At 37.6% G+C, this 22,256-nt stretch overlaps 1 protein-coding gene across 3 annotated transcripts in view; it reads right to left on the bottom strand.

The window, feature by feature from the left end:
- Nucleotides 1-2,453: 2,453 nt before the first annotated feature.
- Nucleotides 2,454-22,256, bottom strand: part of TDRD1 (tudor domain containing 1) — a 50,704-nt gene continuing 30,901 nt past the window's right edge. For all 3 annotated transcript variants that reach the window (XM_054522905.2, XM_054522904.2, XM_054522902.2), the window contains 14 exons: nt 21,499-21,666; nt 21,282-21,389; nt 20,207-20,377; nt 18,647-18,889; nt 18,121-18,258; nt 14,543-14,653; nt 13,605-13,775; nt 11,338-11,613; nt 10,696-10,815; nt 9,463-9,579; nt 5,929-6,096; nt 4,849-5,076; nt 4,192-4,238; nt 2,454-4,110 (listed from right to left, as the gene is read on the bottom strand). In XM_054522905.2, coding sequence (XP_054378880.2) covers nt 4,018-4,110; nt 4,192-4,238; nt 4,849-5,076; nt 5,929-6,096; nt 9,463-9,579; nt 10,696-10,815; nt 11,338-11,613; nt 13,605-13,775; nt 14,543-14,653; nt 18,121-18,258; nt 18,647-18,889; nt 20,207-20,377; nt 21,282-21,389; nt 21,499-21,666 — 2,159 coding nt within the window. In that variant the 3' untranslated portion in view covers nt 2,454-4,017. The remainder of the gene's footprint in view (nt 4,111-4,191; nt 4,239-4,848; nt 5,077-5,928; nt 6,097-9,462; nt 9,580-10,695; nt 10,816-11,337; nt 11,614-13,604; nt 13,776-14,542; nt 14,654-18,120; nt 18,259-18,646; nt 18,890-20,206; nt 20,378-21,281; nt 21,390-21,498; nt 21,667-22,256) is intronic.

The following is a 22,256-nucleotide window of genomic DNA, read 5'->3' as shown; positions in this document are numbered from 1 at the left end:
GAGGTCAGACTCTGTGACCAAAGGCCAAAAGAAAAATAATCCAATTAAGGACGGAGAGAAAGAAACTGATGACCTCTGAGTGAACAGAAAAAGAAGGTAACAAAGAAACACGAAAGCAAAGGACATTATGTGGAAGAGGCAGATGACAGAGAATGCAGGGAATATTACAAAATATTTCAAATGGACAGAAAATAAAACTCATATCCACTAGTTTTTTTTGTTTTTTTTTGTTTTTTGTTTTTAAAGACAAAATCTGTCACCCAGGCTGGAGTGCAGTGGCACTATCATAGCTCACTGTAACCTTGAACTCCTGGCCTCAAAGGATCCTCCCACCTCAGCCTCCCAAAGGGCTGAGTGTGAGCCACTGCACCTGGCCTTCCTTCAGTACCTTTAAGTAGTAAAAAGTTACACATATAGCAGAAAGCCCCTATGTATTCCTTGCCAGTATTCTCATTGATTTGGTATGAATTTTTTACTAATACTTATTTGGTGGAAGGAATTTAGAGGAAAATAAAAACCACCAACCTAACAGGAGAATGGCAGGCAGGCAAAAACAGAGGACAGAAGGTCATTACAGAGAAAGTGGACAAAGAAAAGGTGCCCATAAATAAAAACACCAGGTGCTGTCCTTCCTCTCCTAAAGCTAGCCTTTGCTGTTTCCTGTCTCATAAGGGTTTACCTCCGAGAGAGGCTGTTTTTGAAAAAGAAAAAAATCAACTATCGTTATGCCTTATACAAAAACTCAATTGCTATGGCTTTTAATTTCAAATACAAGCAAACAAAATATTCACTTTTAACTGAAATTACGCATTTAAGTCAGACCTGTCAGTTAAGAAAATTAATGACCACCATAACATAGCATAATATATGCTAAGTATAGCTGTTTACACTCCCCTTCACAAATATAATGTATAGTTGTTTGCACTCTCCTTATATATAAAAGATATCTGACATTAACTTGTGTGTTGAAACATCACTTGAGCAACAGATTAGAGGGTTTTATGTTCATATCACCACAGCACTTGTTTTAGCAATTTTACAATTAAATAGCTAACAATTAAATTTCTCCAGAGATGATGAAATACATGTGTTTGTCTTTTATTTTTTTGAGACAGGGTCTCACTCTGTTGCCCAAGCTGGAGTGCAGTGGTGCCACCTCAGCTCACTGCAACCTTCGACTCCTGGGTTCAAGCAATTCCCCTGCCTCAGCCTCCCCAGTAGCTAGGACTACAGGTGCACACCACCTTGCCTGGCTAATTCTATATTTTTTTTGGTAGAGACAAAGTTTCACCATGTTTGCCAGGATGGTCTCAAACTCCTGGGCCTCATGTGATCTGCCCACCTCAGCCTCCCGAAGTGCTGGGATTACAGGCCTGAGCCACCATGCCCAGCCAAAATACATTTTTACACCCATTCTATCTCAAAGAATAATTTAAAAGAGTAAATATTCAGCTCTATTTTCACCACAATGAAGTAATGCTTAAGCAACCATGTACATCATTTTTTCCTAATAATGTAACCCTCTAGTTTCATGCCCTTTGTAACTGATCTGATCTAAAAGGATACTGTACATGTAGCAGCTAAGGGAAGTTGAGACAACTGTTTTGAGTCGTAAGACCTAGTGTTTCAGCCTATGTGTGATTTTGGACAGTCATGTAACCCTCTCTGAGCCTCAGCTTCCTTAACTGTAAAATGGGTCCTACTTTCTTTTCAAGGGTATTGTGAAGAAGTATGTGAGTAGATGTAAAAATGCTTTGTAAATATGCACTACCCAAACACAAGGTATTACACTGTAATCAAATGTAAATAAAATATCTATTCATTCCCACAGTAAGGGAAAATCCAGTTCAACTACTATGCTTTAAAGCAAGTTTTCTTTAGAAAGCTACTAAGCCCTGTCTTAAATCTATCAAGAAACAATGAAATTTCACTTTAAGTTTTATGTGTAAGCACTCTCAATATCCTTAGGAAAAAGGCCTATTACACAGATAAGAAGAACATACAGGCCAACCAACTTGGTTAAAAATGTAATGACTTGGTGGCTGGGCGTGGTGGCTCACGCCTGTAATCCCAGCACTTTGGGAGGCCGAGGAGGGCAGATCACAAGGTCAGGAGATCGAGACCATCCTGGCTAACACGGTGAAACCATGTCTCTACTAAAAATACAAAAAAATTAGCTGGGTGTGGTGGCGGGCACCTGTAGTCCCAGCTACTTGGGAGGCTGAGGCAGGAGAATGGCATGAACCCAGGAGACGGAGGTTGCAGTGAGCCGAGATAGCACCACTGCACTCCAGCCTGGGCAACAGATCAAGACTCTGTCTCAAAAAAAAAAAAAAAAAAAAAAAAAAAAAAAAATATATATATATATATATATATATATATATATATATATATGGTGACTTGGTACTAGGACTAAATTCCAGAAATCCATGTCATTGCATGTTCCTTGATCTATGAAATTAAAATCACCATTAAGTTTAAGATTAGCCGGGCATGGCAGTGTGCGCCTATAGTCCCAGCTACTCGGGAGGCTGACGTGGGAGAATTGGGTGAACCTGGGAGGCAGAGGTTGCAGTGAGCCGAGATCACGCCATTGCACTCCAGCCTGGGTGACAGAGCAAGACTCCATCTCCAAAAAAAAAGATTTTAAGCTCAAACACACAAAACAGTCAGTATTAAGACAATATATTAGAAAGGACTGAAAGTTGTAATAACCCAAAATTTGTAAAAGGAAATATGAGAATCAAGATAGTTGATCTTGCATTAATTACATTTAGCTTATAATTCAGTTGACCTTTCTTAAAAAACAAAGAAACAGTCTATTACCACATGAAAGATATGTTTTAACACAGTTGGCAGTTGGTTCCTACTTGAGAGTTACTACACCCATAAACGATTCATGAAGAGTAATACGGCCAGCTCTTGAACTATTTCCAAACAGTCTAATATAAACTTGTTAACCAATAAAAGTGCACATATTAAGTAAATCAAAGTTCCTTTGCTTTTGGCTGGAACTATAACAACTCAAAGTGGTGAGGAGAGACAACTTTATTCTGAGATTAGAAGTTGTTTTTTGTTGTTGTTGTTGTTTTTATAAGACAAAGTCTCACTCTGTCGCCCAGGCTGGAGTAAAATAGCACAGTCTTGGCTCACTGCAACCTCCGCCTCCTGGATTCAAGCAATTCTTCTGTCTCAGCCTCCCAAGTAGCTGGGATAACAGGTATGCACCACCGTGCCCAGCTAATTTTGTATTTTAAGTAGAGGCAGTGTTTCACCATCTTGGCCAGGCTGACTTCGAACTCCTGGGCTCAGGTGATCTGCCCGCCTCAGCCTCCCAAAGTGCTAGAATTACAGGCGTGAGCCACCACCTCCAGCCCTGATCAGAAGTTCTAATTGGCTTTTAATCAAAAATTTATTTCTGAGAGCCATCTTACAACAAAGGATCCCAGACATTTAAAAAATGGGGGTGGGGTGGGGAAGAACACTGGTTTAAAACTCACCAGTATGTTCTTTAGACACCAGAATCACCACAGCCAAAAGTAGGGAGTATGTTTTGTTTTTAAATGAAAAATACCCTCAGTGCAGCCCACTTTCCGTTCTTGGCCCTTTAGATACCCCTCGCAAAAAGTGCTAAACATATTTACGGCAATGTGCATAAGTGAGATCTGAGTTAATTTCAGATCTAGACAAAAAATCTGAGGCTAAGCTTTATGTCACAAGTTTTACAAGTCCCTCCACATATCAATAACATAGGCATTCACAAAACCAAACAACAGTAAGGAAAGGCTATTACAACTGGAATACCCCTGGGGGTTCAGTTCCGTTAGCAGTGGCAAAGGAAAACGATCAGATAAACCTACAAAAACAGCAGAAACATTATGACCAAACCTCGGGTCATTAAATCACAAAAATACAGACTTACAATAGGTTTCACTCCGTTAGCTCCATCCTGACAATATGCCTGAAGATGTCCTATTGGTGATCACAGAAGAGGCAAAAACATAAAATTTAACTTACTTAACTTTTTAACAGTTTTTTCATTTCAATAAATTTATTTTGATTGGTTGAATTGTTTAAGAGGAAGAGAAGAATATGTTCATGTTTTTCAACCTGTGGGTGAAAAAGAAACCATATGATTTAATTTCTAAAAACGTTAGGAGTATAATTTCACTTAAAGGAAATTTTACCTACTTGTTTCTGTAACTCTGTGCAGCAGCAATTCATCCTATACATCTTTTCTAAAAGCACAAGAAAAATAAGCCATTAGATAACATATAATGTAAAGAAGAAAAACTTGGGAGTGTAAACATACACAGACAGCTCTCCCCCTTGCGCATGGGTTCTGACTACAAAGACCTGGATGGATCCATTTGGGCTTGGAGATTATCTACTACCGTGGTCTGGATTTGACCACGTTAACAACCCATGTCTCCAAGGTTTTGGCTGTCAATCATCTCTCTTTTTGATTGAGGCCAGGTCTGTCAAATATACATCTTATGAAGTACCAGGAAGATGGAATCTCAAAAATATGACTTCTCATTTTGATCAGGATAGAAAGTAAATTGGAAATAAGGAGCACACAGAATGCCTGGCATTTCCAAAGCTCTTGGTGTCAATTCCCACAGCAGTGCTGACAAGTCTGATCTAAGGACTGTCTGGACTCAGAGGACTGCCTCCTTCAAGGCGGCCCTCCCAGGCAGCCACAGGAATCAGAACCCTGCCACCGGATTTGTGGAGGAGGAGAAGAGAGTATGGCACGGGGAGTGAGGAAAGGCCAAGTCAACTAAATTGATTATCTGTTATTCTTCACACTTAACATCTGTTATTAATAACACCTGAAAAGAATACCTGTATTTAAAGCACTCTGCCTCTGAGGTGTGATGTTTTTTGCCAGACCAAATGTCACCAGCTTATCAGCTACATCGACAGTCCCATTCTCAGAACATTTCTCAACTGACACTGTATGGACATTCTTTGTAATTCCTTTCACAGAAAGCATTACATTCTGATTCAACATGAAATTTTTTAATAGCATTATTATTAATTGAGAAGAGCTTCCATTCAATTCCATTAATCCTGGAAAAAATGGATATTATAGTCTTTTAGTCCCTTTTAAAAAGATAGAATTTAGATAAATTATCTAAGAATAATAAGCAAAAGGCTTACTGGACTTCAGCTGGATTTAGGTGTGTTTTGATGTACTACTGCTATTGCATTACAAAAGACAAATTTATTCAATACATATTGATTGATCACCTAACAAGGCATCAAGCACTAATCTTGGACTAGAGGGCACAAAACGGACACATCTGTCCTTCATATATTCCAACAGAAGAAACAAAGATAATTTTCCAACTCTGAGTCAAAACCTAAGAGGACCATGAAGCAATCAGTATGGTATTATCTGCAAGTCCTCTGCATAAGGACATCAGGAGCGACAGTAAAAAGCTACTTTAAGTATTTTTGTTCACTTTATTCAAATTCCAACTAAGGAGTTGAATATATGCAGATTTATCATTCATAAGGTAGCCAAAAATGGTGTCATGTGAATGCCTTTAGTCCCTAAAGAGAGATGTGATGAAGCAGAAAGACCCCAAATGAGAGGTCAGACACCCTGGTTCACAGACACCGGACACCCTGTTTCACATCCTGGCCCTGCCACTTACTAGCTTAGCCACCAGGGGCAAAACCAAATCTCTGAATCCTGGCCCTCTGAAACTAATCTATAAAACAAAGACTGACTGAGTATAGTTTTTGTAAGAATTCGATAAAGAATAAAGAATATGAAACTTATTTGAAAACCCTTAATATTTAAAAACATTAAGGCAGTTACTGGAAATATCCATTTGATTCAGACTAAGAGCTATGAAACATTAAGAGGAAAAAAAAATACCCAGAAACCTAAATTGGAAAGTGACAGCTGTCTACCTTCAAGTGAACATCTAATAATTTGGAAAGGAAGCGCCAGGTGGCTAGAGGTGATTGGTTGCACTCTGCAAAGAGGCAGGGTTTCAATGTTTCCATAGTCTGCATAGAGCACTTCCACATCAGTGTCTGATGTCCCCAGAACGACTGCACGATACCAAAAATCATCACCTGAAAACAGAATGAAATCTCAGGTAAGAACTTACAGTCAGTGATTCCTCTTACTTTAAGATGGTTATTCATAGTTATATTTACATCACTTAAAAATCCATGCCAAAATTTCTGGTTACAGTTCAAATTAAATACAAGCATTTATCTTTACATTCGTATGAAAAATGTAACAGAATTTTTTTTTTTTTTTTTTGAGACAGGGTCTGGCTCTGCAGCCCAGGCTGGAGTGCAGTGGCACAATCTTGACTCACTGCAACCTCCACCTCCCAGACTCAAGTGATCCTCTCACCTCAGCTTCTCGAGTAGCTGGGAATACAGGTATACACCACCATGCCCAGCTAATTTTTTATTCTTGGTAGAGATAGTCTTGCCATGCTGCCAAGGCTGGTCTTGAACTCCTGAATTCAAGCTATCCTACTGCCTCAGCCTCCAAAAATGCTGGGATTACAGGCGTGAGCCACCGCGCCCGGCCAGATTTTTTTTTTTTTTTTTAAATGCGTAGAATAGAGAACAAGAGAAAAGACAACAGAATATTGGAAGCTGGAAAGCAGATGCCTGAATGAAAATGATTTAGTAGAGCCATGGTAGCTCAACCAAAGTTGGCAGTGGGGAAGCCAAGAAGCATCCCAGCTTGCATCACAAATCCCCAACCCCTAAGTCTCAATGATTGGTGCTGCTCATTCAAAAGTAGGAGTTAAGATGGAGCTGGAAATGAAGATTGGCCAAGGAAGCACAGTTACTTGCAAAGACATCTGAACAGGCTTTGGTTCATACACTCATTTGCATATAACACCTATTTTTAAAGCTGCTAAAGAGAATGGTGAGCTTTATGTTCCCATGTTTTAATAATGTTGCTACTTGAGGGCAGAAGACTGGAGGTTTCCTCTCCTGAGAGAATGAACCACAGAGGCCATGGACTGGAGAACGTGAGACAGAGTAGACCAGGGAGAGTTTAACACTGGCAGGCAAGCTGTGCACTCCAGGCAGGAGGCCACCAGTCCATGTGACAGCCCATCAGGATGGCGACACTGGGAGTCTGCAGTGAGATGGCAGAGCCAGATCACCCACAGTGAAGGCCACCAGTGGAAAAGCCCCTGCCCACTCTCAAAGCAACTTCCCAGTAACTTCTCAGTGCCCCATCTTAAATACAGGAACAGCATAGGATCACCAGAGATTTGCGGAAAGCCTCTAACATCACAGAGGAGACCAAAACAAAACAGGACCTTAGGGAAACCAAGGCAGGAAACCAAGGAGGAAGATGACAATGAACATTAGAAGACTGACAGTAATATCCTTGGAGAAATGACATTCCACTCTTGAAAAAACAGGGTAGTATTAAAACACATATACATGAAAAACAAAACAAAGAAAAAAAGCTATTGAAATTAAAAATGTGATAGAAATGAAAACCTAAATTTAAAAAGTTGGAAGGTGAAATCGAGGAAATCTCTTTAAGAATAAAAAAGATGAAAGAGAGAAGAGGACATTTAGCAGAAGAGTTCAAATTCAGCATTAGAAGACTTGAAGCTCCTAACAGAACAGAAAACAAAAGCAACTAAAAGCATTAATTCAGGAAAGTTTCTCAAACTGAAGCTCATGAATTTCTAGACTTAAGGGGTCCACCCACTGAGTGCCCAGCAAAATGGTAGAAAAAGAAACACCATACTAAGATAACATCATAAATTTCAAAACAGGTGAGGAGAATACTAACAGTTCCAGAAAGGTGGAAAAAACATACAAAGTTTGTGGAATCTGGAATAACATTAATCTTTTGACCAGAAACACCAATAGCTAAAACACAATAAAAGCAGTGCCTCAAAATTTTAAGTGAAAAACCATTTCCAATCTAGAATTCTATATCCAGGCAACCTATCAATTAACTATTAGGCGAAAGACTTTTTCAAACATGGGAGATAACAGAAAATTTGTCTTACATGCACCTTTTCTCAGCTTCTGGAGGACAGGATCCACCCAAATACTGGAGTAAATCAAAAGGGAAGTCGGGGATCCAAAAAACAAGGTGGGACGAAGGAAGAAGAAATCTAGCTAACACAGTGTGGGGGGCAGAAATGCTGTCCAGGAAACAACAGGGTCAGGGCTGAAACGATCTCAGCATGGTGAGGAAAGATCCAGGATATCAGCTCAGGTCTGGGGGACAAGCAGCCTGTACAGGAGCAGACTGAAGGCTGAAGATGCCTCCAATACGGTAATAGTTGAGAAAGTACATGTTGTGTTCTTTGAGGGAATTTGCACTAATGCAAAGCACTGGAAATAATTAGTGACCGTCTATAGAACACTAACAACAACAAAAGTGGCAAAAGAGAAGGTAATTGTAATACACTACACAGCTCAGCTGTGAACAGTGCTTATGCAGTCCTAATGAAGTAAGGCAGAATACTTATAGAACCAAAAATTGTGATTTATCCTGGGAAGAAAGGGCAAGTGTAGATCCAGTTCTCATACAAAAGAAAAACAAAACTAGTGTGCAATATCTGCAAGACCATGAAGTTTGAAGGTTCCCAACTTGTGCTCCCCAACAAAAACAATTTGGTGCCCATCTAACCACAAAAATGCCTTTGTGAGAGGTTTGGGATCCAGATGGGGGGTTTTGAAACGCCACTGGAGCCCAAGATTGAGGAAGGCTCTTTGAGAAGGCAGGCCCGTGCCCCAGTGGCAGACTTTCAAGACCTTGTTCCCAGCTACTGACTGAAAGCAGCCCTGTCCCCAGGTGAACTCAGCTCTAGCCCCACGTGGCTGCCATCCTGCCACTAGCCACCTCTGCCCAGGGACTGGCAGGAGCCATGCTTATCCATGCCCCCAGTAACAGGCCTGCCAATTGGACCTGACTGTGGACCATGAAGCAGCACTGTAACCTGGCTCCACTCCCACTTAACCTTGATCCCAGAAGCAAATCCAAGTGTTATTAGCATAGGAAATTTGTTAAAATGAGATATTAAAACGGAGAATGATCAAAGTATACCCCCATCAATAAGCCTGACTCCCTGAGGCATTTCATCCTTCTTTTAGTACATTCACATATGGAACCCTATGAATTCTTTGCAACCCCTCAATAAATAAATGTAATGCGACTGATCCACTAGAATAGTGTGGTTATCTCAAGCTGGTTATCTGTAAGTACTGACAGATTTGTAGAAATCTACCTATATCCTTGCCTAAAAATAATCTATATAGAATCGAAAAGCTGAATGACCAACATATGAATTAAATCCACAACACTGCCTTCCTTAATTTCTCTCCCTAAACCAAATGAAATATGTAGCTAAAATACCAAAATCTACATAGTATCATGTAGAACAAAACAGACTAAATACTTTTCCTCAAATATCTTCCCTAAAAGAACCTTACTTGTGTATTTGGCACAGCATGCATCTCCAATTCTTGGTCTATAGGGTGGTCGACTTTTCGGAGCATTGCAGTATTCTAATAATTCAGCTGTCAACATGCACAGCTTTTCCTGATTTTCTAAAATATATAAAAGCAATCTTTTGTGAAGAAAATTTCCAAGCTACTATTAACAGTATACAAAAGAATGGCAAGTCTAATCAATCCAAAAACCCTTTGTGTATTAAAATATACATATTTAAAATATATACATGTATATAAAATATACATTATACTTGAAAATAAATATACCCACTATTGGTTGCCATTTGCAGAAGGGATGCAATCAATACTGGGAGGGGGCAGGGAGGAAGCCTCCGGTGGATTAACTGCTCGATCAAGGTGGTTATACTGGTTTGTTCACTCTGTGAAAACTTATTAAGCTGTATTTTTACAATTGTTTAGTGTACTTTTCAGTGAGTGTTATACTTAATAAAATTATCCTCAATAGCATTTCCAATTCATCATACAACATGTTGTCAGGATCAAATAACCCTAAGATCCTGCTTTTTAGTACACAGAATAAAGATCCTTTTGTAGTATGAGAGAGAAATTTAAGAGCAGTTATTGGCATTACCACAGTTCTAACTTTGAAAATTTGAAACAAAAGTTTCATTTTCTCAGCTTTAAAGGTGCCTGCAAATTATTCTAAAAAGACAGCACTCAGCTTGCACTAACTCATCTTCAGATACTACAAGGATAAAGTCATATACATTTAAGAGATTCCTTAATTGCAACTTCCATGAAACAACGAAAGGAAAATTAAAAATAAATTTTTATATGCTACTTTTCTTCAAGATTCGTTCTAGCGTGAAACATTTCTCTACGTCTCTAAGGTATAGTAAAGCTATGATTATGAATGGATTACAAAGTCTTTTGATATATCTAAAGCAGTAAATATGATTCAATATAGATAATGTGTTTTTTAAACAAGAAATTATACAGTAATTAAGGACACTTTTGTTATAAAAAGCTGTAGACCAGGCTACTGGGCAGGTAGGTGCTGACTGTAGTAGGGCTTCCCTTCATGTTCCCACTAGTGTTTCATAACTAAATTTGCCTTAAGTGTTATGATCAGTTCTTCCTTAAAACAGTGAGCCTCTTCTCCCCTTCATTCCCAAAGGAATTCAAGACCAGCACTTTCGTTTTACAGTTTAAAAGATGAGCATAAATATGTCTCAAATTTTGGTTTCTTACCTGGCATCCCTTTTGGTAGAGCATAAAACAAGTTTGGGCTTATGATTTCTAATACATTTGCTTGTATAGTTTTATTCACTGGCAATTCAATCGTCTTCCATTGCTCAGCTGAAGAGGTAGCTGGAAACATACAAAACACAGGTCACACACGGAATAAAAAAAATTTACCGTTGTTTTCCTCAGTAACATATTTAATTCAATCATTTGTTCATCAATTGATTATCAACATTTCCAAATCCCCAAAATAAAAATCTGTATTTTTTCGCAAAACAATCTGTTCCATTTGAGGGATTTTGTGGGCAGTACAAAAAAGTTCAGTCTACAATGAAATTCTTCAACTATTACACTCCTGTAGTATATTTCTGTATATTTCCATCTCTGTCAAATATTTAATAAAATTCTTACAATTTACTCAAGCTTCAAAGTGAGATATCTCTGTATAATATATGTTTATCTGATAATTACATTGAAATGAATGTTTGTTCAATAATTTAATAATAATACAATTAATATTAACCTACTAATCTATGTCTGTGAAGCGTATCTCCACAGGAAAATTGTCATTTATGATGGAAAAATTTTCATAGTCTCTGAGAGCAAAGAATAACAAATTTAAACAAATAAATGGTTTTAAAATGTTACCTTGAAGTCCCTGTACATGAACTTGAAGCTCATGTTTAGTAACAAGTCTGTCATTTGCTAAGTCTTTATGTGGTGGAGCAGATTTCAAAACCAGATGTTCATCTATCAGAACATCACTAATGATTCTGGGATAACGAGTGGAGAGATCGGTGAGTTCAACTCCTATCCCATTTTCAGTGACTTCAACCACTCTGGCTTGCAATTTTATCCCAGCAACACACATCTGGAATCTTGTTATGGCTTCTTCAGACCAATGTTTGTTTCTAGACTGTATATCTGGAAAATAAGGACAGCAGTAAAAGGAATCCTATGAACAAGTTTCATTTTTGCTTTAGTAGTACCCAGGACCAGGTCTTTGCCAAGTTTACTTTCAGGTCAGCAATCCTGAGTATCTCCAATATTCAATTATACACCTACATCCTGCATGCCTGACTTAGAGATAATAAATTTGCTAATACACTACAGGGTTTTAGGGGGCTCAGGATCTTTCCTTACGTTCTCTGCTAACATATCTTTACTGGGCCTTTTCCAATAGAAAAAGGAGTACTGTTTTAGAATTCACCATCATGTTCTGTTATGTATAAAATCATGAGTTAACCATTATGCTGGTAGAAGATGTCAGCTGATATACTGCCACCTTTGTGGATAGTTTTCTAATAACTTCAAAATGTTTTTCATTATGTAAGCAAAAATTATTTTTCTTGGATAATTTTGGCTTACACCCTTGTTTTCTTAGCAGCGATTTTCAAACTTGAACATGTATCTCAATCACCTAGAGGACTTGTTAAAACAGAGACTGTGGGGCCCTACCCAGAGTTTCTAATTTTGGTAGGTCTGGGTCTGGGGTGGGGGCTGAGAATCTGCAGTTATTAATAAGTTCCCATGTTGATATTGCTGGTTTGGGGGCCATAATTTAAGAAGCATTGGAATAAAATATGGTAGTTAAGAACAATAATCTGGGCCGGGCAGAGTGGCTCATGCCTGTAATCCCAGCACTTTGGGAGGTGGAGGCAGGCGGATCACCTGAGGTCAGGATTTCAAGACCAGCCTGACCAACATGGAGAAACCCCGTCTCTACTAAAAATATAAAAAATTAGTTGGCCATGGTGGCACATGCCTGTAATCCCAGCTACTCAGGAGGCCGTTGAGGTAGGAGAATCGCTTGAACCTGGGAGGCAGAGGTTGCAGTGAGCCAAGATTGCGCCATTGCACTCCAGCCTGGGCAACAAGAGTGAAACCCCATCTCACACACAAAAAATAATAATAATTAAAAAAAATAATTTGAAACATATTATAAAATAAATAGAAACAGATTAGCAGAAGAAATAAATCCATCTATGCTGCCTGACTTTACCACTGTTCACATTTTGGAATTCAACCATCCACAATTTTTATGTGCAGATGTCCAAAATACACACATGCACATATACACACATTCTCTTATATATTCTATTATAAAATTTTTATAATAACCGCTACTATAGGTATAATGCCAAGCACTGTTAAGTGCTTTATATTTTTCTCTTAACAACTCTTTGAGGAAGGTAGGAATAATTTCCAGATGAGGAAACAGAAGCACAGAAAGTTTAAATAATTTGCCTAAACGTCTCAGACAGCAAGCAGCAGTTGGCTCCGACATCTATTGTCTTCATCACAACACACTTTTATAACCTGTTTTCTTCACTTAAATCATGAACAATTCTTCATATCAATAACATATATTTAACATCATCTTAATGACTGTGCAATAGATGCTAAACATGCAGAACTCTGAGTGCCGGCCCCTGTCCTAAACCTTCATTTAATCCTCCCAACAACCCTACGAAATAAGTACTATCATTATCCATTTTATGGATCATTTACCCAATCCACTATTATTGACTATTTATGTTATTTTGCCATTATTAACAGCAGTGTAATAACTATTTTTGTAACCTACTCTGTGCAATTCCCGGATTTCTCTGGGATAAATTACTAGGAGCAAAATTACTAAGTCAGAAGGTATGAACGCCGGAGGTTCTTAAGGAATCCTGCCAATGCCTTCCAGAGGATCGTACAGTTTTTACTCCCGTGGTCAGTAAAGCAGCCGTTTCCCTACTCTGACAACACTGGACGTTTTGGTTAATATTGTAAGTAAATTTCTAAGTTTTATAATATGAAGCAGGATCTTCTAACTCACACAAAATGTTAACATTGTAGATATTAACACTTGGATTATATGACCCAAGTATTAGAAAGTTGAGAAAGTTTCTTATTGTATACCGTACCTGCTAACCGGCACCGTATTCCCTGAAAGGGAAGGTTTAAAAATGTTGATGATATCATTCGGAGTTCATCTGCAGTAACTTCTTCGATGTTTCCATAATCCACAAAATGTACTTTAACATGTCCATTTGGTAAGATTTCCTTGACTAAAGCACGATACCAATTACCATCACCTAGGTTTAACACACAGTTTGTGACATGGAACATTTCCTTTCTATCGACACTTGAAATGCTTATCTTGAAAAAAGCCACCCTTTGTCTAAAAGTAGGTAATAAATTTGCTTACTTTCCCAAATCATGCCTTTCATTTTTCAAAATTCAAAAATCTCCAGAATGAAAGAATTCTCAAAATCTATTTTTAGACTATCTCCACAATGTATAGTGCCATACTTTTACATTTGATATGAATTAAAGATTTCATTCATAACCTATCCAATAAACAGAATGTGAAGGTGAAGATAAGACTTGAATATACTTGTCAGTTTTAGAGATGTATAATACTCGCAGCACTAATGGCTCAGATTATTTTACTTGTATGTGGTAAAATAATGTAAGTAGTAAATGGTAAAAAAAAAAAAATATATTATAATGAAGATGTCTCAAATACATTTTCAAAATACTGTAAATACTTATAGTAACCAGAAGAAACAATGAACCTGCCGTGAACAGCTCTTCCACGAGCTAACTTATTTTAATATTACCAGAAATTCTGGAAAGAAAAGCATTAAAATAATGTTTAATAAAGTTTAGGCAAGAAAGCATCACTTGGAGGCTCCTTGTTACAAAGACAAGGAAAAGCACATGACATCACAAGCATTCATTTAGTCTTGGCCGGGAAAAATGTTTGCTTAAGCATTAAGAAAATGTGCACTAAAAATAAGGGTTGAATGTTAAGAAATATAAGGTTCTGAAAGTCAAGATTACATCAATTGCAACTTACCTGCAAAAAAAGCACAACAAGGTTGTCCTATCTCTGCCTTGAAACCATTAGGTAACTTCTGCTGGCAATGTTCTGCTAATGACTTGTTCAAATCATTGAGTTTCTTTAAAGCTGAAAATAAAATACACATAGGATTAAAAAATTAAGAACATATTAAAAAATAACATAAATTTTCCTTTAAAGTCAGAAAATGTGATTTTTATGATAAAGACAGGTACCTTCCTAAACTACTATTAAGTCTACCCAATGCTTTTCCTTATTAAAAAACAACTGGGCAAATAAGTTGTTATTTAGTTAATACTTTCAATAAACCCAACACCAACGATTTACTGGGCAAAAAGAAACAATTAGAGCATGATTATCAGTACACTAAAGCATGAACTTTGCAGGGAGAGAAGAAAACAGCATACAAGCCCATACAGAAGCTACATAAAAGCTGTCCTGAAAGTGACTATAATCAGTAAATGGATGGCACAGGTAACGTATAAGAAGTCAGAGCTCATGAGCTCTACGTGCTGGAGGTTTCATAAAGAAATTCAAAGTACATCACATTTGAAGGAGAAGGTATTTCCAGAAGGAAGACATGGCTCTCAGACAAAGGACAGAATTATGAAATTAGGCAACCAAAAGTGGGCAGCAGGCTAGCGAAGCGCAGAAGTGGAGAAGTGGCCACTGGAGACAGACATTGGAGCTGTCCCTGCAAAATGCAGACCATGGAGAGCTTCTGAATGCAGAAGGGATCTAAACCACTTAGTAGTAGTAAAAGAAAAGCAAATGCCTTTTAAGAATGTGACAAAGGCTCATTTACTAAAATGGAAAATAAATTCTAATGTTTCAGAAGTTTCGCCTTTCAGATTAGCCTAAATAAAGTTTAAGGACACACAATAGACAATGATACACTCTGTTGCTGGGGGATTGTTTGGCTGGCCTCTGAAGAACACTAGCTCTCAAAAGCACAAACACACATATTCCTTTGACCTAATACTCTCATTACAATTTTAGCAACTTGTCCCAAGGATCTACTCCTAAAGTAAAAATCACAGTACAAGGATTTGTTTTAGTAATAAAAGCTTGGAAACCACTAATCCTGTATTTATCCACACTTAGTAGTGTGTATTTATCCAAACTTAGTAAATACACACTTAGTAGTGTGTATTTATCCACACTTAGGTTAAATCTCACCACTATGGGGTCAGATAGGACCTTAGTTATCTAGTTTAATGTCCTTATTTAACAAAGAAAAACCAAGATTTGGAAAAGTTAAGATCAATGATGCTCACCAGAATGGCTCAAACAAAAAAGAAAACACACAATGTTTGTGAGGATGTGGAGCAACTAGATGTTAACTTAGGTTAATTAAATTAGGATAAACCCACACAGTGGAATACCATGTAGCCATGAAAAAGAATAGAGACTAAACAGCAATGTGGTATCACAGAGTGGCTCCTGAACAGAAAAAGGACACCAGTGGAAAATCTAGCAAAAACCAAATAAAGTTTGGGGTTCAGTTAATAGTAATATACCACTGTTGGTCTCTTTGTTGCAACAAATGTGCCATGATCACATGCTAACTACAGGAGAAGCTGGGTGAGGCCTATACAGGAACTCTATGTACCATCTTTGTGACTTTCTGTATACCTAAAATTATTCCAAAATAAAAACTGTTATTTAAAAAGAGACTGGAGAAAACAGTATGTGAACTGATATCCAAAATGTAGTGGAAGAAAAAACGCAAAAATTACTTACCATTTTATATATTTATAGATCTAGAAAAGGATTATATATACTCATACAAGCATATGTATAGAGTATCTCTGAAAAAATGTTTGGAAAATTGAGAAGAGGAACCAGGAAACTTACTTTCCACTATATACACTTTGGTAACTTTTGAAACATGTTTTCATGTTTCCTTCTGCATCTTTAGAATTTTTATATTATGTTTGTATAATCACCTTTAAAAATAAAAAGGAACTTCAAAATTGTAAATTTTATCCTATATGGAATGGTGGCCTACCAACCAGATGATTCTGAATGAAGAAATGACAAATCTCACAACTATGGGGTCAGATAGGGCCTTAGTTATCTAGTTTAATGTCCTTATTTGACAAAGAAAAAACCAATATTTGGAAAAGTTAAGATCAATGATGCTCATCAGAACGGCTCAAATGAAAAAGAAAACACACAATATTTGTGAAGATGTGGAGCAACTAGATGTTTCTTAATCACTTCAGAAACTGGCCTTTGTAGATGGGGAAGCTGCAAATTTACATACCCTTTATGACTAATAATTTCATTCCTAGGTATGGACTCTATGAAAATGCCTGTACATGTGCACCAGATATGCTGTAATGTTCACAGCAACACTAATTTACAGCCCAAGCAAAACAGGTCAAGTGTCCAATGGTAGAAAGAAACTGCAATACAATTCATAGAACACTATGCAGCAAGGAAAAATAAGATACAGATACATGTAACATACAATGGAACACTATGTAGCAAGGAAAAACAAGGTACAGATACATGTAACAATCTCACAGTGGAGGGGCAGCAGCAAGGCTCAGAGGCTCGCATAGTGTGTAATTCCATTTCTAGAAAGTTCAAAACCAGGAAGAACTTATCTATGCTATTAGAAAGCAGGATGTTTACTTTTGAAAGAGAGAGGTGGCGGCTTGGGCGCAGTGGCTCACGCCTGTAATCCCAGCACTTTGGGAGGCCAAGGCAGGTGGATTCACAAGGTCAGGAGATCGAGACCATCCTGGCTAACACGGTGAAACCCCATCTTTATTAAAAATACAAAAAAAAAAAAAATTAGCTGGGCGTGGTGGCACGCACCTATAGTCCCAGCTACTTGGGAGGCTGAGGCAGGAGAATCGCTTGATCCTGGGAGGCGGAGGTTGCAGTGAGCCGAGACTGCACCACTGCACTCAGGCCTGGGCAACAGAGCGAGACTCCATCTCAATAAAAAAGAAGAGGTAATGATGGGAGGGGATAGGAGGGAAACTTCTGGGATACTGGTAATGTTCTATTGCTTGACTTAGAGGCTGGTTATACAAGTTTGTGGAGTTTGTGATAATTCATTATGTTGTACTCCTATATACACATGTATCTATATGTTACACTAATACTTCAACACAAGTTAAATTTGTTTTTTGTTTGTTTGTTTTCCAGAGACACGGTCTAGCTCTGCTGCCCAGGCTGGAGTGCACTGGTATGATCAAGCCCCACTGCACCCTTGAGTTCTTGGCCTCGTCATCCTCTTGCCTCAGCCTCCCAAAGTGTTGGGATTATATGAGTGAGCCACTATACCAGGCCGAATTAATTTCTGTAAATGAATTTAGGAGATGCTCTATGAAATGTAAACTGGTTTAAATATAAAGAGGCATTGTTGAAAACAGAAATAATGGCTTAAAAGAGAATAAAAGCTAACTAAGTAAAACCAAATCTTTCTTCGAAATACAAATACCCACTTGGCTCTTCTTGGAAAGAGGTACTTTTATCACTTAGTAACAAACTCATGTGAAGTTATTATCTATGCCAATGTATTTGTAAAAAGAAACAAATAACAAGAATCAACTTACCATCCTCTTTAAGCGCATGGCAATAAAATTCTCCAGGACTATATATCACACAGACCACAACATCTACTATTTGGTCAACAGCAAGTTCAACCCATGTCCACTCCAATGGATTTACTTTTCCTTCCACACCCAAGGGAACTGTGAAAATAATTAAACATTAAATGGACATAGTGGAGGAGGGATGTAGCGAGGTTGGGGTGGCTGAGGAATCCGCTTTTGAAGAACTGAATTTCCACTGACTTTTTAAGTGCCTTTATAGGAATATTAACCTTAAAGTCAGTCTTACAATAAATTATTATCTAAGTAAATTTCAAATTTACATTTCTGATCATCAGCTGCTGGCAACCTATAAAACTCCCCATAAAATTTTATTTTTCAAACATTCTTACAAGTATTTAGATGAATGCTTGATTCAAAAAAATGAAAGGCATTCAACATAAATTCTTTTTATAAGTACAAGAAACTATTTATTTATAGAACCATCTGAACTCCAGAACAGGCATTATCCAGTAAACATTTGACTTACCACTGGTTTCTTTCACGTCACTGGGTTTATCTGTCACTATACTCTGTTCTCCCACAGCAAAGCCTGCATCTATGAGAACTTTGCTAACACTGACATGAGGCATCTCGGATTTATCAATAAGCCCCACCAGGGAACTGTTTTCCAACTTGTCCACCACTTTCACTGTGATTATTTTGTTCTGTACAAGTTTTTTCATGAGACAAACAGCTTCTGGAGTCCAAATTCCTAATGATGGCTTTACTCCTAACAAAGAATTTTGAATGAGTGTTACAATTATTCTTAAAGCATTTAGAAATTTAGCTCCTAATTTCCCCACGTTAAACTTAAGAAACCTATGGCAAACACTGGAATGGAAATGTGTCACTTAAGAAGAACATAAAAATGAATGCATAATTAACAAAGAAAAAGCCTGCTGGTGTGCAATGGCTCATTCCAGCACTCTGGGAGGCCGAGGCAGATTTGAGACCAGCCTGGGCAACACAGCCAGACTCGCATCTCTACCAAGAAAAAAAGAAAAAGAAAAAGAAAAAGCTTGTAAAAAGCTTCTATAATATGTAAAACAAAAACCATGTAATTCCATTGATAGACAATGTCCAGAAACACAAATTTACAGAGCCAGAAAGTAGATTAGTTATTACCTGGGGAGCAAGGACTAACCATAAATAGGCATGAGAGACCATACCGGGGTGATAGAAATGCTCTAAATCAGATTATGGTGATGTTTGCACAACTCAGTAAGTTTACTGAGAATTACTGAATTGTATAGTTAACACCTAAAGTGAACATTACGGTAGGTAGCAAAATTATAGCCCAATAAAATTAAGAAAGCCATAAACGAAAGTATAAAACAATCTCTGAAGAAGTACTGGTCCCTTATATTAACATATGAAACATTGGTGGCACTTACAACTCAACACTGAAAGGGCACTTACAGATCAGCAATCCAACAGTTATGCTTCAGTCAGTTTATGAAATGCAAGGGCCAAATAACTTACAAAAAAATGTTTAGCCTCACTAGTAATGAGGCAAACTGAAATGATTTCACCTTTAGCTTATCAAAATTGGCCAGGATAAAATAATATAGAAGCATCCCTTTGATGCACCAATGTGTACGAGAATGGACTCTCTCATACTTTTTCGTTGGGCACGTAAACTAGGTCAACCCTTTCTGGAAGAAAATGTACAATATGTATCACAAACATGAAAAGAAGGAGACTGACTGACCTGTTCCACCTGTGGGAATGTAGCCTAAGGAAGTATTTTGGGATATAACTATATTTTGCAATATAGCCTAAGGAAAAGATCTTGGATATGCTGCAAATGTAATACCCTTCTGAGACAGGATATTCTTTCTAAATTATGGTATGTTTGAATGAAGCCAACTAACTGACATGGAAAGAAATCTCTGATTTCTTGGGGATAAATGACATATATAGTAACTTTTAAGCATCTGATCATGACGTTGTTTTGAGAAGCAGCTTTTCCCTATTTCATGTATCTTTTCATGTTTCTTCATCTGTAGAATTTTTAAAGAATATGGAGGCTATAAAAATTTCATACCTGCTAGTACACACTTTATAGCTTGCATTGGCAATTCCAACAACTTTGGGATTATGGGACAAAGTCTCATCAAACTAAGGATTTCAAAGTTTCCATAATCTACATATCCGACCAGTACAGATTCTTCAGAAGCGTAAGCCAAAACAGAGGCACGGTACCACTGATCATCCTCTGAAAAAGGGAGAGACTCAATCTCAAATGATTTTTCCACTGTAGATGTAAACAAAAACCTTTCCTCAACTTAGAGATGGTCATTTATAGATTTTTCTTTAATAGATATCAAGCTTATAGAACAATAGGTTTACTAATTTTGCTTATCAGAAGCCTTCAACTCCTAAAATGTAATATTAATAGCTTACTATAGTAATTATGTCTTACGCTGTAATCATTAGTTTACATGCCTTGTCTCTCCAGTAGAGTTAGCTCATTAGTAGAGAGAACATATCCTGATCATGTGAATCACAAGGTCTCAATCAATACATGAAGCATTCACAATAGCAAGACTAGTTTTAAAACACCTGGCAAGCATGAGTCAACCAGACTCCACTAACCAAGTGATGAATTTACTGAAGGACTACTGCGTCTCCCCTTCCATGAGGTCACTGGGCCTCTCTTTGGCAGAGAGTAACAGAACCTGGTTATCGCAAGGCAGGACTTGTGCTGTCCAAAAGCTGCACCATGACAGCTTCACACTTCCAGGCCCTCTTGCTATTTCAATAAAACCGGTGAAGATACGAACCTGGGGAGGTTCCACATCCACCTATTAAGCTTAAACCGAACTATCTTTACCAGTCCCCAGAAACCAAAAGGCTGACCAAAATAACCAAAAATACCTCCTTTATATCTCCACCTCCTTGACACACACAGGCGCTCTGCCCTTACCCAGGTCAGACCACACTCCTTTCAACCAGTTTAATTTGATCTATTTAAAAACATGATTGGTTCACTCTAATATTCAAGCTTTAAATCCAGCCATCAGTGCAAACCAAAGACTCTGTTTCAATGGTTTTTACTCAATTGTAAGTAAAAAATAAATGAAAATAAATTTTAAAAATCAGTAATACTCTGTCCTTACCTGAGAACTGAGCACAACATATATCACCAATGGCTGGATAAAAATCAGAGCGTGGAGGCAACTGACCACAGTACTTGCTAAGGGATGCCTGAAGTTCAGCAAGCTTTCCTGCAGATAAAGATCACATCTTAAAGAAATACATATCTATACATTATTTCTAAATGTCAAGTCTCAAAGTATTTTAGCTTCATAGAGCAAATCAAGAAAGCTGACTTACGGCCACTTTGCAGTTGTTGACAAAAGAAGTCTTCTGGTGTTTGAATGTGGGCAACCACACCACAAAACTCATCACCTACATTCAAAGTTAACACTTTTGGGATTAGGTCACTTTTGTCTACGACAATGTTGTTTTCAGTTGTCATTTTTCCAACATCTTCAGGATCACCTTATGAGAAGAAAATAGAAAAATAAGCCATTTTGTTTTCATCCAAAGTAAAAAAAAAAAAACATTATGCATGCTTTAATCATTTTAAAAAGACTATGACTATGACTGCAAGGTTCCTGGAAGATGGCAGTCTGAGAGGTCATGGTGTTTCTTCTTCCCAGTAATAAATGTTTATAATAAGGGCAGTTTTTGATGTCACCAAAAGCTAGACTGGTCCAAGAAAGAAAATCAGCGACTTATAAAAGACAAGTTCAGACCTAATTAAAACACTCTATAATACACTCTTTATAGTCCCTAAAAGAGTTCAAGAAAATGTAATTTGGAATAGATATCATCTCATTATACTCAAGTAGAAACACATCAGATTAGATTAGGACCTACTCACTCTAGCGTGAAAATGATAAACCCCATAGGGAACAATTTATTAGGATAAAATAATTAGAAATTTAAAATGCATTCAACAGTTAAAAAAAGATACAAGCAACGTAAGTCACAAGTCAAGAGAAAAACAATTAGGGCTAACCTAAGAGTTTAAGAAGGAAAGGCTTCAAGGCTTCAAAAGCACAATGAAAAATAACTCAGAAGAGAAA

This window comes from Pongo abelii, chromosome 8 (assembly GCF_028885655.2).
Source record: "Pongo abelii isolate AG06213 chromosome 8, NHGRI_mPonAbe1-v2.0_pri, whole genome shotgun sequence".
In the NCBI taxonomy this organism is placed as follows: Eukaryota; Metazoa; Chordata; class Mammalia; order Primates; family Hominidae; genus Pongo; species Pongo abelii.
This window is presented reverse-complemented; position numbering and strand designations above follow the sequence as displayed.